Below are 25,623 nucleotides of genomic sequence, written 5' to 3' on the forward strand. Positions count from 1 at the left end.
TGGGGCACGGCTGCTTCACTCTCCATCTCTGCCTCCGGGGGGCTAATTACACCCTGTCCTACCCGGCTTCCCGCCTGACCGCCCACCCCCTTGGAAGGCTCCACAACCCCGTCACCGTCTTCCGGGCGACGGCCGCCCCCTCCCAGGCACGTCCCCCTCCTAGGAAGAGGCTGAGGCCAAGTTTATTCCAAATTTTGACATCGTTTTTTAATTTTAATTCTCTGAATAATTCTCTGTCTCACGCGGAGTTGGGGAGGTCTGTCCGGGAATCAGGTGGGCAGCTCCTCCGCGGGGCCGGGGCGGACACGGGGTCTGTACAGTCCCCCACCCGAGAGGGGGGCACCCGCCTGCCTGGTTTTCCAGGGGGAAGGGGCCCGGCGAGGACAGGGCTGGGCAGCCCAAGCGGAAGGGGGTGCCGGCGTTCGGGAAGGGGCCGCGGCCTGTCCGGGGCCGTCGCGCTTGGGGGCCCGGCTAAGGGAGCCCCCAACCCAGGGAGCGAGGAGGAGGGGCAGGGGCGCGGCGGGGAGAGGGGCAGGTCATCCACCGGGGTCTGGGGAGGGCCGGGGTCCGCGGGGGAGGAAGGCCCGGGCGGAGGCGCGGTGCGATCACCGCTTGAAGCGGTAGGTGATGGGCAGCAGCAGCTTGCTCTTCTTGAGCGCCTGCACCTTCTTGAGCGTCTCGTCGTCCAGGGCCAGAAAGCAGCGGCGGGAATACTCGAGCAGGCGCTCCTTGGAGGGGTCGAACTCGCCCACCTCGGCCAGCTTCTCGGGGGCCACGATGAGCAGCTCGGCGATGGGCGTGGTCAGCGCCACGGTGTTCCTGTCCACGCGGTGGTGCTCGAAGGCCCGCGACATGCTCTTGAGCTTCTGGAAGGTGCCCAGGATCTTCTTGTACCGGCAGAGGACCCCGTCGGCGTCTTTCACTGAGGGGCAGAGGCGGGGACACGGAAGTGAGGGGCAGGGGACAAGACCGAGGGAGCGGACACGGGAAGGGAAACGGCCATGGGAAGGAGGGATCTCAGCGAGCGGAGGCACGGGCCGGTGCAGGAGGAGACGGAGAACAACAGGGAAGGAAGGGGCAGAGAGGAGGGGAAGAAGCGCAGCCAGCACTTGGACCAGTGGGAAATGGGAAGAGGCAGGCCCAGGGAGGAGGGTGAGGAGAGAAAATGAGCCAAGAGGCCGCGTTGAACCGACGCGGTCCCAGCACCCCCCACCCCGCCAGCCATCACCCTCGCCTCCCTGCCTCAGGTGAATTCACTTATTCAAGTCACCCTCCCCGTGAGGTAGGTCCTACTGCGCACCTCCTTCTTACTGATGAAGGTTAAGGAGGTGCCCAAGGTGGCCCTGCCCTCGACGGTGAACCAAAACTTAAAGTAAACCCAGGACAGGCCGGGCGCGGTGGCTCACGCCTGTAATCCCAGCACTTTGGGAGGCCGAGGCGGGCGGATCACGAGGGCAGGAGATCCAGACCATCCTGGCTAACATGGTGAAACCCCGGCCTCTACTAAAAAATACAAAAAATTAGCCAGGCGTGGTGGCGGGTGCCTGTAGTCCCAGCTACTCGGGAGGCTGAGGCAGGAGAATGGCGTGAACGCGGGAGGCGGAGATTCCAGTGAGGTGAGATCGCGCCACTGCACTCCAGCCTGGGCGACAGAGCGAAACAACGTCCCCCCGCCCCCCTCCCCCCCCCCCCCCGCCAAAAAAAAGTAAGTAAACCCAGGACCACACGTGGAGGAGGGAGAGAGAGAACCCGGTGGGTCTTTCTCCAGCAAGGCTGGAGGGGCTTGGAGAGAAAGGAGGGCCTCTGGGAAGGACACACAGCAATTCAGCAGCCCAGGCCCCTCAGTGCCTGCCCCATGCACCCCACTCACCTCGCTGCCTCTCCCGGGCCTTGGGCTTCCCAAAGCGCCTCCGACTAGCACCTCCCTTCTGCTTCTGCCGCCTCCTCTCACTGGCGCTGCCTTCTTCGGACGCTCCGCTGAGGGAGGAGGCTGCTGACTCAGGGTCCGAGGCCTCGCCCCCAGCCCCACCACGGCTGTCCCCCTCCATCCGCCTGGGCCCAGGCTTCATCCGGCAGTGGTCCTCTGGGGAGACAGAGACACACACATGAACTACGGGACCAGACATCCCATCACAGGTCCTGGGACTGAGAGGCTGCAGTCCCCGGAACTGGATCCCCCCAACCTGGGCTGGTCCCCTAAAGAGACAGAGGGACAGGGACTATGGTAGAGACGCTGGTGGCTGAGTAGAGCCAGCTGGGGTCTGTGAGAGGTGGTAATGGGTGGAGCATTTTCTCAGAGGCCTGGGTTGGCAAGAGGTCTTGGGGAGGCAGCCGACCAGGGGCCTCAGGACCCCTGTGACTATGTACGGTTCCCATAGGGGAGGGAGAGGTTTCTGGGGACCGGGTGGGACCTCTGGAGAGTAGCCTCTGGAAACCCAGGAGGCAGGTAAGGCCTTGGCTGGAGTCTGGGGGTCAGACCGAGAGAAATCAGGGCCCCTGGGTCCAGCAGGCTGGGTCCCACCTCCATCTAGACAGAGGGAGCAGCAGGCGGAGGCCCAGACACAGATTCCTTTAGAAGGCGGGTTAGGGGAGGGCTCTGGTGCCAGGGTCCCCACTGGGAAAGTGCCGAAGCCGCAAGGCCAAACTGTCTGTGCAAAAGAGTCAGTCACCCAGGATGGAACCATCAGTGGGAGGAGACAGTGGCAGGCAAGGGCAGCCAGAGGCGATTTGTTCCCGAAGAGGTGGCAGGCCAGATCCCCAGATGCTGGGCTCCCAGTAACAGAGACACCACAAGACCATAGCCCCCTTGCCCAAGTTTTTAGGGGAAATGGTTGAATTCACAAAGAGATGTGGGAGCTTTTGAGGGGTCTTCCCAACCAAGGAGCTAGCAAGGCTGAGATGAGGGTAGGTGGGGAAGAATGTGGGTTCTCCAGGACATGGGCTGTCTGGCAAACGGCCTGACCATCCAGGAAGAGGATGGGGCTGGGGTCCAAAATGTATTATACAGGGCACAGGGTCCCACCAGTCAGGAGAAGCCGCTAGCTGTGAACTGGCTGGGGCTGGGGGCTGCCATGGGAGCTCTCCGGGCTGCTTCTGGCCATGAATTGTAGCAGAGCAAGGTATGTGGGTGGGGACTGCCCAGGAATCGGGCAGGGTTTGAGGGACAGCACCTGCTGGGGTCACCACCCAAAAAGGCCCACAAAGGAAGGGACTTAATGTCTTCGATGGGGAAGGAGTGCTCATTAACCAAGGATGGGACAGGGTGGGTGGGAAGACGGCCCTGATGTCACAGAGGGGTGGGGGGGACAGGAGGAGGCCGGATGGCTGGATTCTTGGATTTTGGAGAAGACAGGGTTGGGAGGAGGAGCAGGGGCCCCCTGAGGAAACCCAAAGAACTAGGGTGGGCCTCTCGGCCAAAGAGATGAAGGAAGGTCCCCCTAGGAGTCAGAAGAGAGGGACTCTCAGGTGCTAGGGTCCCTGAAGTTGCCATGGGCCGAGGAAGCAGATGGCAGGGCACTGGAGGCTGATGGGATTTGGGGAACTGATGGAGAAGACAGGAGGATGGGCCCCAGTAGACAGTTCATGGGGATGAGGCCCTGGAATCAAGTGAGGAGGAAGCTGGGCCTGGGGACCCAAAACAGGCAGGGGACTAGCAGAGAGGGCCAACATGGCAGGTCCCACCCAGCCAGCCAAACAGTGGAGCCTTGAGTCTGGGTGAGCGGGTACCCAGTAGCGGGACAGGGAGGCAGGTGGATCAGAGCACCCCACACACACCTGCCTCCATCCGAGCAGAAGAGATGAATTTGTCCAGCTGGCACCGCAGGAAGTCCCTCTCTTCCTCCAGGTCCTCGATGCGCTTCTGCAGCCAGGAGTTCCTCTCCAGAGCCATGTGCAGCTGGGCCTTGACGCTGTTCATCAGAGCCAGGGCGGGGGACGCACCCTCCGGAGGCTCTAGGGACACAGCGAGGGTGGAGGGACTAGGTCACACCCTGGGACTCAGGGCCTGGCGTCCCAGCTGACTCCAGTCCCTCCACGCCCCCTCAGCTCACCCTCGAAGTTTCTCCCAGTGGGGCTCAGACTGTAAAAGATCTGTGAGTCTAGGTGGGGCGCCTCGTCAAAGGGGATGGAGATCTCGAAGGTCTCATCGTCCTTCACTGGAGAGGAGAGGCCCCGGGTCACCCCAGAGAATTCCCCGGGCCTCTCAGGCCACCCCCTAACCACGGCAGCCTGGAGCCGACCGCACTGGGACCCAGGGTAGGGAAGGAGACCCAGCTTCCTCACTTGTCCGCCTCCGGCTGCTCCGGTCATTCATGGCTCGGCTTCCTGCGGACCCCAGCAGCCGAGGGCCTCAGGGGCACTGGACAGAAACAGCAGCCACAAATGGAGAGACGCGGATGGACTCGAGGGTCCATCCTGGGGGAGGTGAAGTGAGACAGGAGGGACCTTCTGGCCTGGACCCCTGGTCTGAGAGAGGAGGGAGCCTGGACCCCAGGACTGAGGTAAAACGCGCCTGGGCTTCAAACTCCTGGGCTCCTGGAGTCAGGGGCAGGGGGCCCAGCCGCCTAGGTCCTGGGGGAGAAGTGAGCTGGGGACGTGGGCTCCTGGGTATCCAAGGAAAAGGAAGCTGAAGCCCTAAATTGCTGGGTGCCCTAAGGGGTCGCCTGAGCAGGGACACCTGGCCTGAAGGGGAAGGACCCTCTCTCATCGCGGGCCACTGCCAGGCCTAAGGAAGAGGCAGGTGCAGGGGGAAACTGCCCCAACTTCCCAGGGTAGGAGGAGGGCCAGCCCGTGCGCGCTGCCTCCCCTACCTTCGGGGCCCCACGCCCCTCCCCCGCACTCGCGTGGGCGGGAGGACCCTCCCCCGGTGGTGGGGGCTGGGCGCGTGCGCAGTACGGGGAAAGGTCACGCGTGGGGGTGCGCCCCGCCGCCCCCGCCCTTTGTCCCGCGGGTGGGAGGGGGAGCGGTCATGGAAAGATCCCAGCGGGGACATGCACCAGGGCGGAGGTGCAAACACGGCCACCATCCCCCGCCCGCGGGTGCCCGGGGTTCGAGGGGCCGAGGCCCCCCGCGCTCACCCACCCGCGCGCGGAATCCGGCTCGGGGACCGACGGCGGCGGCGCCCATGCCCGGCGCCGGGGAGCGTCTGCAAAGTGCCACGGGGAGCCGAGGGAAGCGCCCACCCACCCGCACACAGGCGGGGCGGCAGAGGAGCGAGTCGTGGAACTGAGCGACGGAACGGGCAGGGACGCGGGGACTCGCCCAGTCGGGCCAGGCTAGCGGCCCTCGTTGAAGAGTCCCCGGGTCCAGGTGAGGCCCGCCGTTTGCGGCAGAAGCAGAGGATCTGCACTTGCGCGATAGTCCCTTACAGCACTCCCCCGCCCTCCCCGAAGCTCAGGCAGGGAACATCACGAAATTCCCATCCTGGAGAGCTGGCGAGTCTCCCGGGGTCCCCGGGTTGGGTGGCGGTGTGCCCAATGGGCCCAGGAGAAGGCAAGACAGTGTTTGAGACACCGGGAAAGTTGGAGCGAAAGGAGAATCTACTTTTAACGCTCTCTCAGGAACTAGCCAGCGCGGACCCCCCAGAGTTCCCCCACCTCCTACAGCCAGACCCCAAGGTTCTCAGGGATGTAGGGGCCAAAATGGGGATAGTTACCCCTCTCCCGGAAAATGACGGCCAGGAACACGCCCCCCCATCCCCATGTTGGTAATTAAGAGCTGGCTTTGGAGCAGAGCTAGATTCCAGTCCTGACTGTTCCTGCTCCTCCCCAGCCTGTTAACTCACCTGTAAAATGGGGAAATTACAAGCCCTTATCAATTTCTTGTGAGGATGCAGCAGTGATGTGACACACAGAAGCTCAGCCCAGCACCTGGCCATAGTCAGGGCTGAAGAGAGGAGCGCTGCTGGTATTATTTGAGGTCAGATGGTGGGGTATGATCGCAGCCTCAGGGAGGCTCTTTCCCACTCTGGGGAGTATGAACGGAAGATTTGTTCTTCCTCCCAAAAAAAGAGGTCGGAAGAGCAAATGAGGCCTATCACAGTGCCTGGCACAAAATAGACAGGCAACAAAAATGAATTAATAAGCAGATGTTTATTAAGCTTCAGGCTCAGCTCCACCTGCCTCTCCGGTTCACCAGAAGCATCCAAGCTCCGGACTGTGGCCAGCCCTTAGGAGAGCAAGGTCTTAACCCGATGGAGGGAGAATCTAAATGTCTGCACCGCCTGCAAAGCTGTGACCATGATCCTCCCCTCCCCACTTTACAGATAAACTGCAGCCTGGTCCAAAAATTCCAGGGGGAGCCACCTGCCCTAGATTGGTCTTTTCCAAACTACAGGTTCATGGGTGGAGAATTCAATAGAACAGGATGAAAACAGCAGTTAAAAAATATTTAGCCGGGCGTGGTGGTGCACGCCTGTAATCCCAGCTACTCAGGAGGCTGAGGCAGGAGAATCACTTAAACCGGGGAGGGGGAGGATGCAGTGAGCCGAGATCACACCATTGCTCCAGCCTGGGTGACACAACGAGACTCATTCTCAAATAATAATAATAGTTGATGAAAAAAATCTGCACATACTAAAGCTAACTATGGTAAAGAAACTTTTGTGGGCCGGGCACGGTGGCTCATGCCTGTAATCCCAGCACTTTGGGAGGCAGAGGCGGGCGGATCACGAGGTCAGGAGATCAAGACCATCCTGGCTAACACAGTGAAACCCCATCTCTACTAAAAATACAAAAAATTAGCCGGGCGTGGTGGCGGGCGCCTGTACTCCCAGCTACTCGGGAGGCTGAGGCAGGAGAATGGCATGAACCCGGGAGGCAGAGCTTGCAGTGAGCCGAGATTGCGCCACTGCACTCCAGCCTGGGCGACAGAGCAAGACTGTGTCTCAAAAAAAAATTTTGTTTCGAGGCCTAGTACCCTGAGGGAGGCCAAGGTGTGTGGATCACCTCAGGTCAGGAGTTCGAGACCAGCCTGATCAACATGGTGAAACCCCCGTCTCTACTAAAGGTACAAAATTAGCCAGGCATGGTGGCACACGCTTGTAACCCCAACTACTTCGGAGGCTGAAGCAGGAGAATTGCTTAAACCCAGGAGGTGAAGATTGCAGTGAGCTGAGATCACGCCATTACACTCCAGCCTGGGTGACAAGAGCGAAACTCCGTCCTAAAAAAAAAAAAAAAAAAAAAAAAAGGAGGCCAGGCACTGTGGCTCACGCCTGTAATCTCAGCACTTTGGGAGGCCGAGGCAGGTGGATCACCTGAGGTCGGGAGTTCAAGAACAGCCTGACCAACATGGAGAAACCCCATCTCTACTAAAAATACAAAATTAGCAGGGGTGATGGCACATGCTTGTAATCCCAGCTACTCAGGAAGCTGAGGCAGGAGAATCGCTTGAACCCGGGAGGTGTTGTGGTGATCCGAGATCGCGCCATTTCACCCCAGCCTAGGCAAAAAGAGCGAAACTCCGTCTCAAAAAATAAAAATAAAAAAGGAAGGAAACTTGGTTCACATATATTTTGCATATCTGTGTACTCTATTGCCATATAAAATGTGTTTGTAACAGGAGATTGTGGTTTTAAAATTGTTTCAGTTAAAAACATTCTTCCCAGATGACCCAGGTCGTCAGGAGCTGAGGAGGGGATCACCCCAAGGCAGGCCAACCTTCCCATTCCCCAGCCAGGCAAGCTGGTCTCCCTGCTAGGCGGCCACCAAAGAGGGTCTGAGATGCTGTCTCTAAAAACAAACCTTGAATGCTCAGAGTGGGAAACGTGTTTATTGTTCGATCAGTCTCAGGCCTGGTCGGGGGGTGGAAGGCAGGACTGGGGTCCCTTCCCCAACAACAGCACAGAAGCCTCAGGAAGATGGCAGATTCCTGATGACCCACAGCCACCTTTTATGAGGCCAGAGACTTTACACACCACACTCCCCACCCCCATCCAGTCAAGGCTCTGCCATGGAAGAGCTGGTATCTTTAGGCTAGAGGACTCCATTCTGTGTAGGGGCTCATTCCCATCTCAGCTCCAAAACACGGAGGACCTGAAGACTACTCACGGATTCCTCCTTCAGGCAGGGCTCTGCCTTTGAGATGTGGCTGCTCTGTGTCTGTGTCCAGGGCCCTGAACACCAGCCTCAGGCTCTCACCAGGTGTCTGGACAGGAGTCCAGGCTCCCTGCAAAGTCCTGTGGTACCTGGGGCACCCAGCAGCCCAGCTCATGGATGCTTCCACCGTGTGTGTTTCTGCAGTGTGTTCTGCTCCATAAAGCGGCGAGGGCAGTGTGGACACTGAAACGGGCGTTCCCCAGAGTGCACCCGGCTGTGCTGGGCCAGCTCACCCGCATCCCGGAAGCGGCGAGGGCAGAGCGGGCAGCCATGGGGCCGCCCACCACCCGCCAGGTGAATGGAATGGTGCCGTGCCAAGTGGCTGGCGCGCTTGAATGCCTTCCCACAGATGTCACACTCAAAGGGCTTTACCTCCGAGTGGGTGATGCTGTGTCGCTGAAGGTAGGACATGTACTCGAAGACCCTGGAGCACACGGGGCAGCTGTAGCACTTTTTCTGGCCTGGAGCCCCATTGGCCCCTGGCTCCCTCTGTGACTCCTCGTCCACCAGCACTGTGTAGGGGACACCCTGAGTGTCAATAAGCAGGTAGTGGTTGGGCCTTGGAGGAGATGAAGCCTGGGAAGATCCGATGGAGGAGGAAGGTCCAGGTTCTGGGGAGCGGCATGTCCGACGGGGAAGGCCCTCCATGGTCTCAACGGAGGAAAATGCCAGAGGCTGAGGGCAGGGGGATGGCAGCACCAGCATCCGGAGGGCTGGCTGAGGCCTGGTGGATGGGAGATGGGATAAAAAGGTTATATAGAAGAGGGCAGCTCAGCACCGCAGATTCCATCCTTTTCCCTCCCTATACCCAGCCCAGGACCTCTGCATCCTGCTGCCCCTCAGTCCCTCTTTTCCAGTCCCACTCACAGCTGGACTCTGTGGCCCCCTAAAAGGTCCCCAGGGTCTCCCATCTTGGAAAACCTCTCCTAGCCTCGGTGCTCCATCACACGCTGTACTCACAGGATCTCCTGACCTGCTCTGCACAGCCTGGACCTCGCTCTAACCTTCCCCTTTGTGCCCTCCCAGGTCAGTGGGTGCCCCACCTCGCAGGCCTCCAGGCCTCTCCCTCCCCTCCTTCTAGCCCTTTCCAGGGTCTGCGTGTTGGCCCGTCCTACATACTCAAGCCTTTCCTGACCCCCTCCATACAAGCCAAGCCTACTCACAGGGACTCCGACGTTAGGACCCCCAGGTTCCGGCCCTCTCTCCAGCCACGTGTCTGAACAACTCCGTGCTCCCACCCGTCCACCCACCTCAGGTTCTCTCTAGTCCTCGCCCGGCCACCACCAGGCTCGTTAGGTCCCAGCGCTCTCCGGGATTCCACCCCCGGGGCCGCAGCCCTCGCTTTCTGGGCCTTTCTGTGTAAGTTCTCGCCTCTTCCAAGCTCCAGAACAGCCCCCTCCGGCGCCTGCCCCACTCCCGCCCCGGCCCAGGTACCCTCCACGCGGTCCAGCCCCTCCCGCCGCCCGCCCCCAGCCCCCTCCCTCCTCCCGGCCCCCGTACCCAGTGCAGCAGCCTCTCAGGTCCGGGCGACTCCAAGCGGCCCCGGGCTACCCTCGCAGTTGCAGGCGGCGGCGGGAAGGGGACCTCTGGGTGTGCCCCAGGAGCTGGCGGCGCCGGCCGAAAGAGAGAAGCCGAAGGGAGAGAAGAGGGTCTAGGGAAGGAAGGTGGGGGCGGGGCGCCCGGGCCGTCGCGAAACGGCCCCGGCCAGAAACACACACCGAGAGGAAAGTACCCAAGCGAGGAAGATCCGGTCTCCACCCCCCAGCACCCAACGCGCACGCACACGCACACGCAAGGAAGAGCCTGAAAATGGAGTGCGGAATGTTTATTGAGCAAAGGGTCGGGGGCGTGGGCGGAAGGGGGGTAGATACAGAAATGAACCAGACCGTGCCCGTGCTCTTTATCATCTCTTCCCCGCAGAAAACCACCGGTTCACCTCTCCAGAGAGCAGAAAACCAAGGTTTAGAGACGTCATGTCACTTGCAAACGCTCACACAGCACAGCTGGACTGGAACCCAGTTCCGACTGGTTCCCAGGCCCAGGGAGGGGCAACGACTTTGGTCTACATCACACAGCTAGAAAGGGGGTAAGGAAGGAATGATGCTCCTCCCTTTGGAAGGTGGGAAAACTGAGGCCCAGGGTAAGGCAGTAACCTCAGCAGAGCCAGGGAGTGTGTGTGGGAGTGAGTGACGCTGTGTGGGTCAGACTTGGTGGCCCTGAGACGGGCAGGGCAGCACAGGCCGGGTCTCGAGCTTAGTGGAGGCGCACGTGCTGCGCCAGCTCCGCGGCGTCCTGGAAGCGGCGTGGGCAGAGCGGGCAGGTGTGCGGCGGCCCGGCGCGGGCGCGGTGCGTGGCGCGATGCCGCGACAGGTGGCTGGAGCGCTTGAAGGCCTTGCCGCAGGCGCCGCACGTGAAGGGCTTGAGGTCCGAGTGCGACACGCGGTGGCTCTGCAGCCGCAGAGGGCTGGCAAAGACACGGGCGCACTCCGGGCAGCTGTAGCCCTTGCGAGGGCCGGGCTCTCCTGGGGGCGCCTCGCGCTGGGGCGGGCCCCGGGGCTCCTCCTCCAGCTGCACCGTGTATGTGTAGGGGACCCCATTGGCGTCGATGAGGAGGTGGCGGCCCAGCCGCGGGGGTCGGGGCCCCGCCGCCGAGGAAGGAGTGGAGGAGGGGCCTTCCGCCTTGGGGAAAGGGGGAGCCTTGGGGGGCGGTGGGTCCATGGCCTCCGGAGAGGAGGACCGAGGGTGGGGTGGCCGCGGCGGCAGCAGCAGCATCTGGAGCGGCAGCTGGGAGCGGCGGAGGGGAGATGAGTTAAAATTGCCACTTCCTTTTAGAAAAAGTTTCCTAAAATGGAAAGCATCCCCACTATCACTGCTTGTTACCCCTTTGTGCGCCACTGACTATCTCCCTAGCAAAATGAAAATTGTGACTCCAGCCTAGCTCTCCCACGTTCCATCAAGCTGCCCGGAGAGGGCCTCCAACTGAGCTCTGCAAAACCCCGCCACCACCTGCCACTCCTCCTGGATCCACCTCTCACCACCCAGGTCAGGTCTGAGGACCTAGTACCCCGACTTTTCTTCCCTTTTCTCCTCTCAACCCACCCCAGCAGACAATCAATCTCCTAAATCCGTTTACCTTTTTACATCTCACACCCCGGGCCTCCTGACCGCCGAGATTTCTCTAATCTGTGGTTTCTTCTTTCCCTGTTGCCCAGCCCCAGTTCAAGTTGCTTCCCCTCCCTTTGCCGCCCCCCCCCCCACCGGCCCCCGCATCGGCCTCCAGGCCCTCCTGGGGCTCCATCCCCACTACATGCCGCAGGGCCTCCCCATCTTCATATTCCGTGGCCTCCCTCACTTCCTCTCTAGGTACCTCCCCAGAGCCCCACTAACCCAATTCCCCACATTTCACTAGGGCTTTTCCATCCTGTTCCTACACTTAGCACCTCGAAGTCTAGCCACCTCTCCCCACTACGGAACCCATCGTCTCACTACATCTACACACCCCAACATGACTCAAATGCCTTCCTTCTGTATACCCCGCCCCCCCAACCTGGCTACCTGCTACATGCTCCCCAAAGGCCCCCTTTTCTCCCCCGCCCCTATATATGGCGGTGACATCGTTACTTCTTTCTGTACCCATCACGGGCCTTCTCCCAAACCCCGTTATGCACACCAGGGTCCGGGACTCCGCTTCCCACAGCACCTCTTCCAAACCCATTTTCCCCTTTCTGTGTACATCTGGCATCTCTCCTTCTCCTCCTCTTCACCTCTTCCAGGAGCCCCATCCCTCTCCCTGTTACACACAGCATGGCCCCCCGACGGTTCTTTTGCTCTGCTCCCCTTGTTTCTGGGAACCCCAGTGCCCGGGCGTTTTCGCCCCCATCCTGCTACACACCGCCCGTCCCCCGGCCCCGGGCCCCCCCCGCCATTGCCTTCACTTCCCCAAGGAGCCCTGGCGCCTCGACTTCCCCTCCCGTCCCTCCGCCCGATCCTGCCGCTCCCGACCCCCACCCCCATCCCGGGTGGCTCCAGCGCACTCCCCCAGCCTGCCTGGCCTCGGCGCCGTCCCGGGGCCAGGCTCCTCCCTCCATCCCGGCCCCCGTACCCCGTGCTGCGGCCTCTCGGGTCCGGAGGAACGGGCCGAGGTCCCGGGCGGCCCCGGGCTTCCCCTGGCGAGCGCCGGCGGCGGAACCGAGACTTCCGGGCAGCTCCGGGCCGGCGGCGCCGGGGACGCGGGGACTGGGGGCGCGGGCGCGGGGGCGCGAGGGGTTGGCGGCGTCCCTGGGAAAAGGCGCCGGCCGGAAGCGCGCGAGCCCCGTGCGGAGGTTCCGCCGCCAGGAGCCGCCGCTCCCACCCCTCGCCTCTGCGGAGCGCCCTGCGGGGAAGGGACCGGAGGCGCGGGGTCCACTGAAGACGCCCGCCCCCGGCGGCCCCGCTCCCCTCCCACCTCCCGACCGGAACAATTCCGCCGCTTGACAAGAGATCGGCCAATAAACCGAGACTAAGCAATGTTACGTCTTTGCCCTAAGGCCCAGAAGGGTTTGTCCTCTTTCCACTGGGCCGTCGCTGCCCGCTCGGCCGTGGCCACCCACCGAGGTAGAGGGCGGGAGAAGGGACGTTCCTTCCGGCTGAGCAAATGTGGAGACCGAGGTCCAGAGGCCAGCCATTGGCTCCCATGTGGCCGGGCCGTGATTCTCCACCCAGCAAATGGGGAGACCGAGGCCGGGAGAAGGCCAGACGCTGCCAGATAGTTGGGGAAGGTGTGTTCTTCCCACGGGGCACATGCGGGAACCGAGGCCCACAGAGGGCCAGACGGCTACATGCGCAGGTGGGAAGGTGTGATATTTCCAGAACGCACGTGGCAACACCGAGGAGCAGCGAAGGCCAGTGCTTGCCAGATGTGGAGGTGGGAAAGGCTGGCACTGCCCACGGGGCCCACTGGAAGCCTGATGCGGGCTCGCCGGCTGCGCCATGTCCTGGGGCACTTGAGGCCCGGGCGCTGGCTGCGCATGCGAAGGACTTGGGCGTCGAAAGCAACGCGCGATGGCGCTGCAGCCGCATTGGAGAGGGGCACACGCGGCAGCACTGGGGGCAGCTGCAGCTCCTCCTCCAGCCACGTGGCACCACGGCCTCGCAGGAGGGCGGCAGCAGCAGCATCTGCAGGTGCAGCTAGGAGTGGGGGACAAAAGAGGAGTAACTGTCGCAGCGAGCCTCAGGACCCTGGGGGGGTACCACAGCTACGTCCTAGAGCACTGTCCATCAGAACTTTCTGCAATGGTAGGAAGTTCTATGACAGTCACTAGCCACGTGGGACTCTTACACTTTTGAAATATGGCTGGTGTATCAGAGGACCTGAATTTTAAATTGTATTAAATTTCCCATAATCAGCACAGTGGCTCACACCTGTAACCCCAGCACTTTCGGAGGCCAAGGCAGGCGGATCACCTGAGGTCAGGAGTTCAAGACCAGCCTGGCCAACATGGTGAAACTCCTTCTCTACTAAAAATACAAAAATTAGCCGGGCGTAGTGGTGCTCCCCTGCAGTCCCAGCTACTTGGGAGGCTGAGGCAGGAGAATGGCTTGAACCCAGGAGGTGGAGGTTGCAGTGTGCCAAGATCATGCCACTATACTGCAGCCTGGGCAACAGAGGGAGACTGTCTCAAAAAATAATAATTTCCCATAATCAAAATTTAAGCCACGTATGGCTCCTACCTTATGGAACAATTCCAGAGACCACTGTCAACCAGTTGTAAACTGGAGGCCCAAGGGCCCAAAAGGCCTCACAGTTATATTTGGTTTGGAACACAAGGTGCTTTTTAAACATTTTACTGGGCAGTATGTATATTTTTTGAGACAGAGTCTCACTCTGTCGCCCATGCTGGAGTGCAGTGGCATGCTTCTGGCTCACTGCAACCTCAACCTCCCAGGCACCAGTGATCCTTCCACTTCAGTCTCCCAAGCAGCTGGGACTACAGGTGTGGGCCACCACACATTTTGAGCCAGAGCACTATTTGTTGTGGGGGACCATCCTGTGCACTGTAGGGTGTTGAGCAGCATCCTTGGCCTCCACCCACCAGATGCCAGTAGCACCCTCCCCCAACCCCAAGTTGTGACAAGCCAAAATGTCTCTAGACATTGCCCGTGTCCCCTAGGAGGCAACATTGCTCCTGGTTGAGAACCCCTGGTCTACTTGGACAATTACCCAACCTGAGTGTCTTGCCAAGATCCCTGATATAGTTAGGATATTTGTCCCCTCCAAATCTTTTTTTTTTTTTTTTTTGGAGATGGAGTCTTGCCCTGTTGCCCAGGCTAAAGTGCAGTGGCGCAATTCTAGGCTCACTGCAACCTCCAACTCCCAGGCTCAGGTGATTCTCCTGCCTCAGCCTCCCGAATAGCTGAGATTACAGGTATGCACCACCACTCCCAGCTGTATTATATAAAATATAAAAATTTTATATTTTTGGTAGAGACGGGTTTCACCATATTGGCCACCTGGTCTCCAACTCCTGATCTAAAGTGATCCACCTGCCTCGGCCTCCCAAAGTGCTGGGATTACAGGGTTGAGCCACCACACCTGGCCTTCTCCAAATCTCATGTTCAAATGTAGTCCCCAATGTTGGAGATGGGGCTTGGTGGCAGGCATTTGGATCATGGGGGTGGATCCTTCATGAATGGCTTGGTGCCATCCTCGAGGTAATGAGTGAGATCTCGCTGAGTTCACATGAGATCTAGGTGTTTAAAAGAGCAGGTCAGGCCGGGCGCGGTGGCTCATGCTTGTAATCCCAGCACTTTGGGAGGCCGAGGCGGGCAGATCACGAGGTCAGGGGATCGAGACCATGGTGAAACCCGTCTCTACTAAAAATACAAAAAAATTAGCTGGGCGTGGTGGGGGCACCTGTAGTCCCAGCTACTCGGAGAGGCTGAGGCAGGAGAATGGCGTGAACCCGGGAGGCGGAGCTTGCAGTGAGCCGAGATCGGGCCACTGCACTCCAGCCTGGGTGACAGAGCAAGACTTCGTCTCATGGGGGGGGGGGGGGGACACAAGAAACAAAAAAAAAAAAAAAACAAAAAAAAAAAAGCACATGTCAAAAAAAAAAAAAAAAAAAAAAAAAAAAAAAAAAAAAAACCAAAAAAAAAAAAAAAAAAGAGCATGTCAGGTTGGGTGTGGTGGCTCACGCCTGTAATCCCAACACTTTGGGAGGGTGAGGCAGGTGGATCACGAGGTCAAGAGATCGAGACCATCCTGGCCAACACGGTGTAACCCGGTCTCTACTAAAAACACAAAAATTAGCTGGGCGTGGTGGTGGGCGCCTGTAGTCCCAGCTACTTGGGAGGCTGAGGCAGGAGAATCACTCGAACCCGGGATGCAGAGGTTGCAGTGAACCGAGATTGTGCCACTGCACTCCAGCCTGGCAACAGAGCAAGACTCCTTCTATAAAAAAAAAGGTGTGTCACCTCCCACCAGTCTTTTCCCCCAACCATGAGATACGCCAACTACCCCTTTACCTTTCACCATGATTGTAAGCTTCCTGAAGCCCTCGCCAGAAGCAGCTGTCAGGACCACACGTCCTGTACAGCCTGCAGAACCATGAGCCAATTAAACTTCTTTTCTTTATAAATTACCCAGCCTCAGGTATTCACTCATAGAGACGCAATGAAACTAACACAATCCCTCTCTTGAGTTTCAGACCATATAACTAGTGGCATTATAGTGGCCACAACCCCCACCCCCACTGCTATCCCCAGAAATAATGACAACAATAACCAACATTTATTGAGCCCTCACTCGGGAACAGCCATTGCTAAATGCACAGCATCCTCAGGGCAGAGCTACAAGGAAAGTACCATGAGGATCCCTATTTTACAGATGAGGGAAGCAGAGCTCAAAGAGATCGTGTGATTGGCCTGAGGTCACACATCCGCAGGCGGGATGGCCAGGACAGCACCTGCCTCTGCCCACACCAGGTCAGTGCACATGACCCCTGTCAGCAAGCCACACACTTCCCTGTAATCCCACCATCGCCGCTGCCACCCCAGCGCAAACCACCACAATTTACCCCCAGCTTACAGCAGCAGCAGCCTCCCCCTCCATCACTCTCTCCCTCCCCTCTCGTTTTTTTGTTGCTGTCGCCCAGGCTGGAGTGCAGTGGCACAATCTCGGCTCACTGCAGCCTCCACCTCCCAGGTTCAAGCAATTCTCCCGCCTCAGCCTCCTGAGTAGCTGGGATTACAGGCGTGCACCACCACGGCCGGCTAATTTTTTGTAATTTTAGAAGAGACAGGGCTTCACCGTGTTGCCCAGACTGGTCTCGAACTCCTGGCCTCAAGCCATCTGCCTGCCTCAGCCTTCCAAAGTCCTGGGATTATAGGCGTGAGCCACCATGCCTGGCCTTCTCCCTCCCTTCCCTATGGCAATTTCCAAGTGATTTTTTAAGCTCACAGAATCATTTCCTGACTTAAAACGTTACCTCTGCACACAGCAACATATTGAGACCCTGTCTCTCCAAAAAAAAAATGATAATAATTAGGCAGAGGTGGTGGTACCTGCCTACAGTCCCAACTACCCAGGAAGCTGAGACAGAATTGCCCGAGCCCAGGAGTTTCAGACTGCAGTGCGTTATGATCAAAACCTTCCCCTCTGCCCTTAGAGTAAACCCAGACACTCTGCAAGGCCCTGCGTAGACTGGCCCCCTGGCTGCCTTCCCTTCTGGGCACCATGCTGCTGCCTTTCCCTTGCCCAATGCACCAGCCTCTCCCATCTGGACAGCCTTTGTGCTAGCTCCTCCCCTCTCTCTGATGTTCCTTTCAGCCCCTCACAAGAGTGACTCTTTCCTGGCCTTCAGGTTTCAGCTCACAGAACACTTGGTCATAGCAGCCTTTAGTGACCGTGTTAGCTCGAGGTGCCCTGCTCTGCGTCCTCCGTCTGTTAATTTCCTTCACATCCCACAGCACAATCCATGATACGTCCTCGTTGATCGACTGCCTGCTGTGTTATTGCCTGCCTTCCCCAGTCTCCAAGGCCCAGCTCCATCCTAGTCAACATTCTACCCTCAGAATCCATCAAAGGTCTCAGGAAAGGGTAGGGAATCAATTCGATATTGGCTGAATGAATAAATGAATGAATCTGATCGCCCCATCCAAAAGTCAAGCATTACCCCCTACCCAGCTCCCCACCAAAGAGAGCCCCTGCTTAACCCCAAGACATGATCATGGGGAAGCCACACCATCTAGAACTTTGAACGCCCCATTTCCTCCCACTCCCTCACTTCCCAAACCCAGACATGCACCAACTTGCATCACCTCCACCCCCTGAGGGCACTGACCTCCGTTCTCCAAGCCAAGTTCTGGCCCCTTCCTTCTCACCTGGACCACCATATCTGGTACCCTGGCCTCCAGTTCCCCTCCCACACTGGCCTGACCCCGACAGATGCTTCTCACAGCTGTGTTGAATGCAACTTCAGCACCATGCATAACATTCTCCCGGCCCCCTTTACCCTCAGGACCAAGTCCAAGTTTCTCAGCCTAGAATTTGAGGCCTTTTGTGAGGTGGCCCAGCCACCTCCCCACCTCACTTCTCATTCCTGTGCTCCAAGCACACACGGCATCTCACAGCCCCCTGGCCAGACCCTGAAGTTACACAGCTCCACACGCAACGGCTTATGTGTTTTCCTCACCCTGGGAATTCTTCCCCTTTACTCTACTGGCAGCCTCCTCCTTAGCCTTCTGGAATCATGTATTCTGACCTCTCAAGTTGGCTAGGTGTCACCCATATGCTCTGCTCACCAGTCCACCAGCTCCTCTGCTTAAAATCCTCCCTATAGTAAAACCCCCTCAGCCTGGCATGAAAGGCCTCTCACAGCCTGGCCTCAGCCACCTTTCCCACCCTTGCCCTCGCCCAACCTGTTCCAGACAGCTGCAGCGAATCATTCTGACTTCTCCATTTACACCTCAAATCTTGGGCCACTGTGACTCATTACTCATGTCCCCAAACTTCAGTTCACACTGCATATTCATATCCAGGGTCTCGATGAATCCTTTCAACGGTCCAGCGAGGCTGGCAATCAGATGCACTCCACAGCGCTGAGGGGGCAGAGGCCACTCAGATCTCCGGCCGGAGTGACCAACTGACCCCCGCTCCAGCACCCTCACCTCCCTCTGGCTGCCCAAACCCTCCCCAGCCTGCAGTCTGGGTCCTGCCTCCTTCAGGAACCTTTTCCTGGCCACCCCCTCTTCTCAAGGTCCACTATTCATCCCACCTTGTCTTCCCATGGGAAATAGCCCCTTCTCCCCTTGGGAAATACAGTGATGCCCAGGCCTGTGCCTCTGGGGCAACTGGGATCCAAGAAGCCCACTCCCAAGGCTTTCCGCCCCCCTCTTCCTATACCTCGTCCCCTGGTCTCCGCAGCCCCTCCCCAAGCCTCCTTCGCAGGGCCTCTCAGTTTCCAACGCCCACTGCCCTGGGGGCCACTCTGTCCCACACCCCAAGTCCCTCACTTGGGCAGGACTCTTAAGAATGCCGTCACTGCTGAACCTGCTCACTCCCCGCAGTCCGGCCCGGTCTCCCTATCCCTACGCAGCAAACTTTCACGTCCGGAAGTGGCCGCAGGGACGACTTCTGGGATGCTCCGACTTCTCCGGCAGCTTCCGGATTCGGAGAGCAGCAGGAAAGCACTCCGGCCAGAAACGCACCCACAAGAGAAAGGTTCCTGCGTCGCGCACCTTGCTACTCCACACACACACTACACAAAAGTTAAAATGAAATCACTATTTGGCGCCGTGCCGGATGCTGAGGGAGGGAATACAACAGAGATGGCTTTTGTCAAAAAAAAAAAAAGGAGTTTTCTTTCTTTCTTTTTTTTTTTTTTGAGACGGAGTCACGCTCTGTTGCCCAGGCTGGAGTGCTGGAGTGCAGTGATGTGATCTCGGCTCGCTGCAACCTCCACCTCCCGGGTTCAAGCTATTCTCCTGCCTCAGCCTCCCAAGTAGCTGGGATTACAGGTACACACCACTACCCCCGGCTAATTTCTGTACTTTTAGTAGAGATGGGGGTTTCACCATGTTGGCCAGGCTGGTCTTGAACTCGTGACCTCAAGTGATCCACCCACCTCGGCCTCCCAAAATGCTGGGATTACAGGCGTGTGCCACCGTGCCCTGCCAGGAAAGACTTTCTAGAGTAGGAAAGACAGCACAAAGTCTTTCTACAAATAGGACCTGAAATCAGAAAGGTCTAGTGATTTGTCTGTTGCTACACAGCAAAGGCAGAGGGCTGAAATTCTTTAACTCATGAGACAGTTGAAGACAGTCAGGCCCTAACTCTTGCTTTGCTCCATGGCAAGAAAATGGAGTACCATATCCCTATTGGTTAGGTGGTAACGCCGAGGCCATAGAGGGGCAGTCATTGGCCCTGGGTCACACTGCTAGTCAAAGCTGGCTAGTAGAATGTAAAGGAAAATAAAAGTCTCAGGGCTGCCAAATTCATTATGCCAAAGGGAAGGTTAAGCCTAGAGACTGAGTTATGCAACACTGCTATCTGCTTCCCAAATTAACTGCTGTTGCTTCACAACCTTGTGTCAAAGCATTACACATTAGCCAGACCCTCACAGAAAAACAAAGGGCCTCAAGTATCTCCACATGACCACCAGTACAGATTGTTCTTTGCTGTCCTCGGTCCTCCCATAAAACAAGAACATGGGCCGGGTGCTGTGGCTCGCGCCTGTAATCCCAACAACTTGGGAGGTCGAGGCAGGCGGATCACCTGAGGTCAGACGTTCAAGACCAGCCCGGCCAACATAGTGAAACCCCGTCTCTACTAAAAAAATACAAAAAAAAATTAGTCAGGCGTGGTGGCGCACACCTGTAATCCTAGCTACTTGGGAGGCCCAGGCAGGAGAATCACTTGAACCTGGGAGCTGGAGGTTCCAGTGAGCCAAGAGGGCGCCACTGCACTCCAGTGTGGGTGACAGAGTGACTCTGTCTCAAATAAAAATAAGAAGAAGAACATGTCCCCTGTAACTTTAGGTTTGCAATCTAAGTCTAGCTCCTAAAACTAAAATCTGTTAGATTTCACACTGATAATGCTTATCTTCCCAGGTACAGAACAAAAACGATGAGCTCAATCATTCTTCCATCTGTCACCCTCTTCCTACCTGCCTTCCCTCCTTTAAGGAAATGTATAAATACTAAGCCTCCTGAAAACCTCTTCCATAAGCCTTTCCCAGGTCTGCCCTCAAGCTCTGGATATATAAGCTCTGGAGTGATTGAGGCTCTTGCCTCAGTAACTTATTTTGGTTAACAATGATGTCACTTCCCTCTGCAAGGCTACGTGATGGAGGGAAATGATATCCAGCTCTAAAGATCACCTAAAGAGGCCAGACGGGGTGGCTCACACCTATAATCCCAGGACTTTGGGAAGCTGAGGCAGGAGGATCACCTGAGGTCAGGAGTTCGAGACCAGCCTGACTAACATGGAGAAACCCTGTCTCTACTAAAAATACACAATTAGCCGGGCGTGGGTGGCACGTGACTGTAATCCCAGCTACTCAAGAGGCTGGGGCAGGAGAATCACTTGAACCCGAGAAGCGAAGGTTGCAGTGAGCCGAGATGGTGCCATTGCACTCCAGCCTGGGCAACAAGAGTGAAACTCTGTCTCAAAAAATAAATAAATAAATAAAATAAAGCAGGTGGCCTCAGCCTCCACAGCCAGCCGGGATATGCTGGGCCAACTCCTGGAAATGTTGGGAACAGTGGGCAGAGAGGCAGTGATCATCCACCCAGCTGGTGAGCCAGTGTTGGCAGAGGCTGCTGGAGTACTTAAAGACCTTTCCACTGGACCACACACACGTTCATATCATAGGGCCAGGAGGATGCTGAGTGTGAGACATGATGCTGTGTGAAGTAGAGCAGGCTCGTGAAGGTTTGTAGGAATTCAGGGCAAGGCTGGGAACTGGGCCCTCCTTCTTTGCCACCTCCTGAGCTATCTTCTTCAACCACAGTACTACATGTGTAGGGCACCCCGTGGTGGTCAATAAGGTAATGACAGTTTGGACTTAAGCGTACAAGTGAGGACAGAATAGGTGAGCAACTCATCCTGGTTTGGGAGAAGTCCTGGGACTATCCAGTTTTAAAACCGAGAGGAAAAAATAAAGAAGAACAAGGCAAGAAAATAGATGTCTTAGATTTGGCAAATCACAACCATCTGGCTTTTGACAACTGAGACCAGAGTAAACTCCCCATTCACAAAGTCCAGCAGGTGCAGTTAAAACAGATTACCCGCCTCTCGAGTGAGACTAACGGGGGAAAGAGGACCAGCAGACACCCTAGGTGGCAAGTAAATCTTCCTCACTTCTTTTTTTTTTTTTTTTTTTTTTTTTGAGACGGAGTTTCGCTCTCGTTGCCCAGGCTGGAGTGCAATAGCGACATTCTCAGCGCTGCCCACCGCGACCTCCGCCTCCCGCGCTCAAGCGATTCTCCTGCCTCAGCCTCCCGAGTAGCTGGAATTACAGGCATGTGCCACCACGCCAGGCTAATTTGTATTTTTAGTAAAGACGGGGTTTCTCCATGTTGATCAGGCTGGTCTGGAACTCCCGACCTCAGGTGATCCGCCCGCCTCGGCCTCCCATAGTGCTGGGATTACAGGCATGAGCCACCACACCTGGCGAATTGATTGATCTTTATTGGACACCTGCTGCGACAGGGAACCCTCCTAGGCCTCGTGGGGGCGACAAAGACCAAAATATCAAACTGTCTCACCCACCTTAGAACCTGGAAGAAGCAGGTAGGGACTACTGTGTTTCCTCTAGCCTACAGAAACTCAAGTTCAAAGACTCGTTCAGCCTCACTAAGGAACCTTACATAACTCACGACTAGAATTTGGAAGAAGAAGGCCCTTTGGTTTCTCAAATTCAGCACTAACATTTCACAGATAAGGAAACTGAGAACCACAGATAAGGAAACTGAGGACCACAGATAAGGAAACTGAGAGAGGCTGAATGAAATTATGGCAATAGGCCTGGTGCGGTGGCTCACGCCTGTAATCCCAGCCCATTGGGAGGCCGAGGCGGGTGGATCAGGAGGACGGGAGTTTCAGCCCAGCCTGGCCAAGATGGTGAAACCCCGTCTCTACTAAATATACAAAAATTAGCTGGGTGTGGTGGCAGACGCCTGTAATCCCAGCTACTCGGGAGGCTGAGGCAGGGAACTGCTTGAACCCAGGAGGTGGAGGTTGCAGTGAGCCAAGATCGCACCACTGCACTCCAGCCTGGGTGACAGGGCGAGACTCCGTCTCAAAAAAAAAAAAAAAAGAAAAGAAAAGAAAGAAATTATGGCGGCTAGACACGGTAGCTCACGTCTGTCATCCCAACACTTTGGAAGGTCAACTCGGGAGGATTGCTTGAGCCCAGGAGTTCAAGACCAGCCTGGGCAACATGGTGAAGCCCTGTCTCTACAAAAAAATACAAAACAGCCAGGCATGATGGCGTGAACACTTGTAGTACAAGTTACTCAGGAGGCTAAGGTGGGAGGATCACTTGAGCCCAGGAGGTCGAGGCTGCAGTGAGCTGTGATTGTGCCACTGCACTCCAGCCTGGATGACAAAGCAAGACCCTATCTCAAAAAAAAAAAAAAAAAAAAAGAAAAGAAAAGAAAGAAAGAAAAAGAGACCGGGCATGGTGGCTCACGCCTGTAATCCCAGAACTTTGGGAGGCCAAGGCGGGCGGATTACGACGTCAGGAGATCGAGACCATCCTGGCTAACACGGTGAAACCCCGTCTCTACTAAAAATACAAAAAAAAAAAAAAATTAGCCGGGCAAGGTGGCAGGTGCCTGTAGTACCAGCTACTCGGGAGGCTGAGGCAGGAGAATGGCGTGAACCCGGGAGATAGAGCTTGCAGTGAGCTGAGATTGCACCACTGCACTCCAGCCTGGGCGACACAGCAAGACTCTGTCTCAGAAAAAAAAGAAAAGAAAGAAAGAAAAAGAAAAAGGGGCCGGGCACAGTGGCTCACACCTGTAATCCCAGCACTTTGGGAGGCCGAGGCAGGCGGATCACTTGAGGTCAGGAATTCGAGACCATCCTGGCCAACATGGTGAAACCCTGTCTCTACTACAAATACAAAAATTAGCCAGCCGTGGTGGCAGGCGCCTGTATTCCCAGCTACTTGGGAGGCTGAGGCAGGAGACTCGCTTGAGCCCAAGAGGTAGAGGCTGCAGTGAGCCCAGATCATGCCACTGCACTCCAGCCTGGGCGACAGAGTGAGACTCTCTGTCAAAAAAACAAACAAACCGGCCAGGCACGGTGGCTCACGCCTGTAATCCCAGCACTTTGGGAGGCCGAGGCGGGCAGATCATGAGGTCAGGAGATTGAGACCATCCTGGCTAACACGGTGAAATCCCATCTCTACTAAAAATACAAAAAATTAGCCGGGCGTGGTGGTGGGCGCCTGTAGTCCCAGCTACTCAGGAGGCTGAGGCAGGAGAATGGCGTGAACCCGGGAGGCGGAGCTTGCAGTAAGCAGAGATTGCGCCACTGCACTCCAGCCTGGGCGACAGAGCGAGACTCCGTCTCAAAAAAAGAATAATAATAATAAAATAAAAAATAAAAAAAGAAGATGGTTTGGGCTCATTTTGTGTATTTCTTGCCCCATTCCTACCATCAGCCATTTTCCCAAGGAGTCCTTGGAGATTGGCATCAGAAACCAACATCTGGGTGCTTAGTGTGCTCATTGCTACTGGGTCATCATTGCTTCTAGGCCCTTTCAGCCAACAGAGCAAGGAAATACTTACACCAATAGTCTCCTATGTATATGCTAGCCAGTGTAAATATACATATATAATTATTTCTAATAGTTGCCACATTCATAAAGTAAAAAGCAAACAGGTGAAGTGCATATGAATAACATTTTATTTAACCCACCCTATCTAAAATATTATCAAAAATTTTCACATGTAATCAGTATAAAAATTACTGAGATGTTTTACATTCATTTTCGTTGTACTAAGTCTTGGATATCTGGTGTCTGTTTTCCACTTACAGCATGTTTCAATTTGGCCTAACGCAATTTCAAGCCATATGTAACTAGTAAGTTAACCATATTGGACAGACAGGTCCACAGAAGTAGACAGGTAAACAGGCAATTATAAGGCAGGGTCATAAGTGCAATGATAGCTCCAAGAGGCCAGAAGGGCCACTTGACTCAGCAGGGGAGAGGAATAGTATTGGAAAGGTTTTCCAGTGGTGACATCGGAGTTGTCTTGGAGAACACAAGAGAGTGAGCAAAGATGGGGAAGTGGGTGCAAAAGCCAGGACTGAAAGAGCCTAAATAACTGTCCATCTTTCAGGGCAACTGAGCACACACAATGGACCAGGCAGGGGATGATGCCGGTGGAGACATCCACAACTACCAGACTAAAGAACTTGGACTTGGCCGGGCGTGGTGGCTCACACCTCTAATCCCAGCATTTTGGGAGGCCGAGGCGGGCGGATCACCTGAGCTCAGGAGTTCGAGACAAGCCTGGCCAACATGGTGAAACCCCGCCCCTACTAAAACTAAAAAACAACAACAAAAAAAACACAAAAAAAACAAACTAGCTGGGTGTGGTGGCACGCGCCTGTAGTCTCAGCTACTCGGGAGGCTGAGGCAGGAGAATCGCTTGAACCCAGGATGCGGAGGTTGCGGTGAGCCGAGATCGCACCACTGCACTCCAGCCTGGGCGACGGAGCGAGACTCCGTCTCAAAACAAACAAACAGAACTGTGTGTTGGCCGGGCGCGGTGGCTCACACCTGTAATCTCAGCACTTTGGGAGGCCGAGGCGGGTGGATCACCTGAGGTCAAGAGATCGAGACCATACTGGCCAATATGATGAAACCCTGAAGGCCAACATCCCTCAACCCAAGGAGATCCGGTTTCCGTTCCCGCCTTCGGAGGCCAGCGGCCCGCCCCACACCGCATCTCGCTCAGGACTGCCGGTCTAGCCGCTCCGCGTCTCTAGGGTTTTCCCTTCTTGCCCATCTACCCGCAGGCTTCCTCTCGTCTCCACTCCCACACTGGCCCCTGTACCCGCGCGCCTCTCTATGGTTCCCCCTCTCCCTAGGCCCAGCGGTCCGGCTTGTTATATTCCTTCCTTCTCTAAGCTCCTCAACACTGGAGCCAGCGGGTTCTACGCGGGTTGGGTCGGCTATCCGGGCTGCCTCTCTGGTCCAGCCGAGCGGAAACGGCGGCCAGTGAGCGTGCGTTTAGGGAAGGCCCGGGCCGTGACTTCTGGGGAGAGTCCCTCGCAAGAAGGGGCGCGTTGTGGGCCCTTTGCGAAAACGCTCCTGCTGGAAACACAAGGCTCCGAGAGGAAGGAGCCGCTCTGGGCTCTGAGCCACCCCACCCCCTTCAGTAAGTGGGACCCCTCCGCCCCACAACTCCCCAAACGATCACTCTCCGCAGAGGGGCTTCCTGTCTGTCGTTCATTTTTGTTCTGACAGCGCTGAGAACCAACAGGGAGATCGGGAAGTGCCCACCTCATCACACAGACGAAAACAGGAGG

General features: G+C 56.8%; 3 protein-coding genes across 12 annotated transcripts; all 3 read right to left on the bottom strand.

The window, feature by feature from the left end:
- Positions 1-181: 181 nt before the first annotated feature.
- CCDC106 (coiled-coil domain containing 106) lies at positions 182-6,369 on the bottom strand. Of its 2 annotated transcripts, none has more exons than XM_003277344.4 (6): positions 5,080-6,369; positions 4,282-4,357; positions 4,050-4,154; positions 3,775-3,951; positions 1,871-2,083; positions 182-922 (listed from the first exon to the last, which is right to left on the bottom strand). In XM_003277344.4, exons 2-6 carry the CDS (start codon positions 4,310-4,312, stop codon positions 606-608), a joined length of 843 nt encoding a protein of 280 aa, XP_003277392.1. In that variant the 5' UTR covers positions 4,313-4,357; positions 5,080-6,369; the 3' UTR covers positions 182-605. The 2 variants fall into 2 exon arrangements, with proteins under 2 accessions (XP_003277392.1, XP_003277394.1); XM_003277346.4 differs by having other exon boundaries at positions 4,282-4,413.
- Positions 6,370-7,751: 1,382 nt separating this feature from the next.
- Positions 7,752-18,673, bottom strand: ZNF580 (zinc finger protein 580). 6 transcript variants are annotated; one of them, XM_030819560.1, is made up of 4 exons: positions 18,588-18,673; positions 17,994-18,163; positions 9,597-10,880; positions 7,752-8,820 (listed from the first exon to the last, which is right to left on the bottom strand). In XM_030819560.1, exons 2-3 carry the CDS (start codon positions 18,018-18,020, stop codon positions 10,350-10,352), a joined length of 558 nt encoding a protein of 185 aa, XP_030675420.1. In that variant the 5' UTR covers positions 18,021-18,163; positions 18,588-18,673; the 3' UTR covers positions 7,752-8,820; positions 9,597-10,349. The 6 variants fall into 6 exon arrangements, with proteins under 6 accessions (XP_030675420.1, XP_030675424.1, XP_030675422.1 ...); XM_030819564.1 differs by lacking the exon at positions 17,994-18,163; XM_030819562.1 differs by lacking the exon at positions 17,994-18,163 and having other exon boundaries at positions 9,597-10,938; positions 18,588-18,657.
- On the bottom strand, positions 7,752-18,706 carry ZNF581 (zinc finger protein 581). 4 transcript variants are annotated; one of them, XM_030819559.1, is made up of 2 exons: positions 18,625-18,706; positions 7,752-8,820 (listed from the first exon to the last, which is right to left on the bottom strand). In XM_030819559.1, exon 2 carries the CDS (start codon positions 8,799-8,801, stop codon positions 8,208-8,210), a length of 594 nt encoding a protein of 197 aa, XP_030675419.1. In that variant the 5' UTR covers positions 8,802-8,820; positions 18,625-18,706; the 3' UTR covers positions 7,752-8,207. The 4 variants fall into 4 exon arrangements, with proteins under 4 accessions (XP_030675419.1, XP_030675417.1, XP_003277395.1 ...); XM_030819557.1 differs by having other exon boundaries at positions 18,588-18,657; XM_003277347.2 differs by lacking the exon at positions 18,625-18,706 and adding an exon at positions 9,597-9,824.
- Between the last annotated feature and the right edge of the window lie 6,917 nt (positions 18,707-25,623).

This window comes from Nomascus leucogenys, chromosome 10 (assembly GCF_006542625.1).
Source record: "Nomascus leucogenys isolate Asia chromosome 10, Asia_NLE_v1, whole genome shotgun sequence".
In the NCBI taxonomy this organism is placed as follows: domain Eukaryota; kingdom Metazoa; phylum Chordata; class Mammalia; order Primates; family Hylobatidae; genus Nomascus; species Nomascus leucogenys.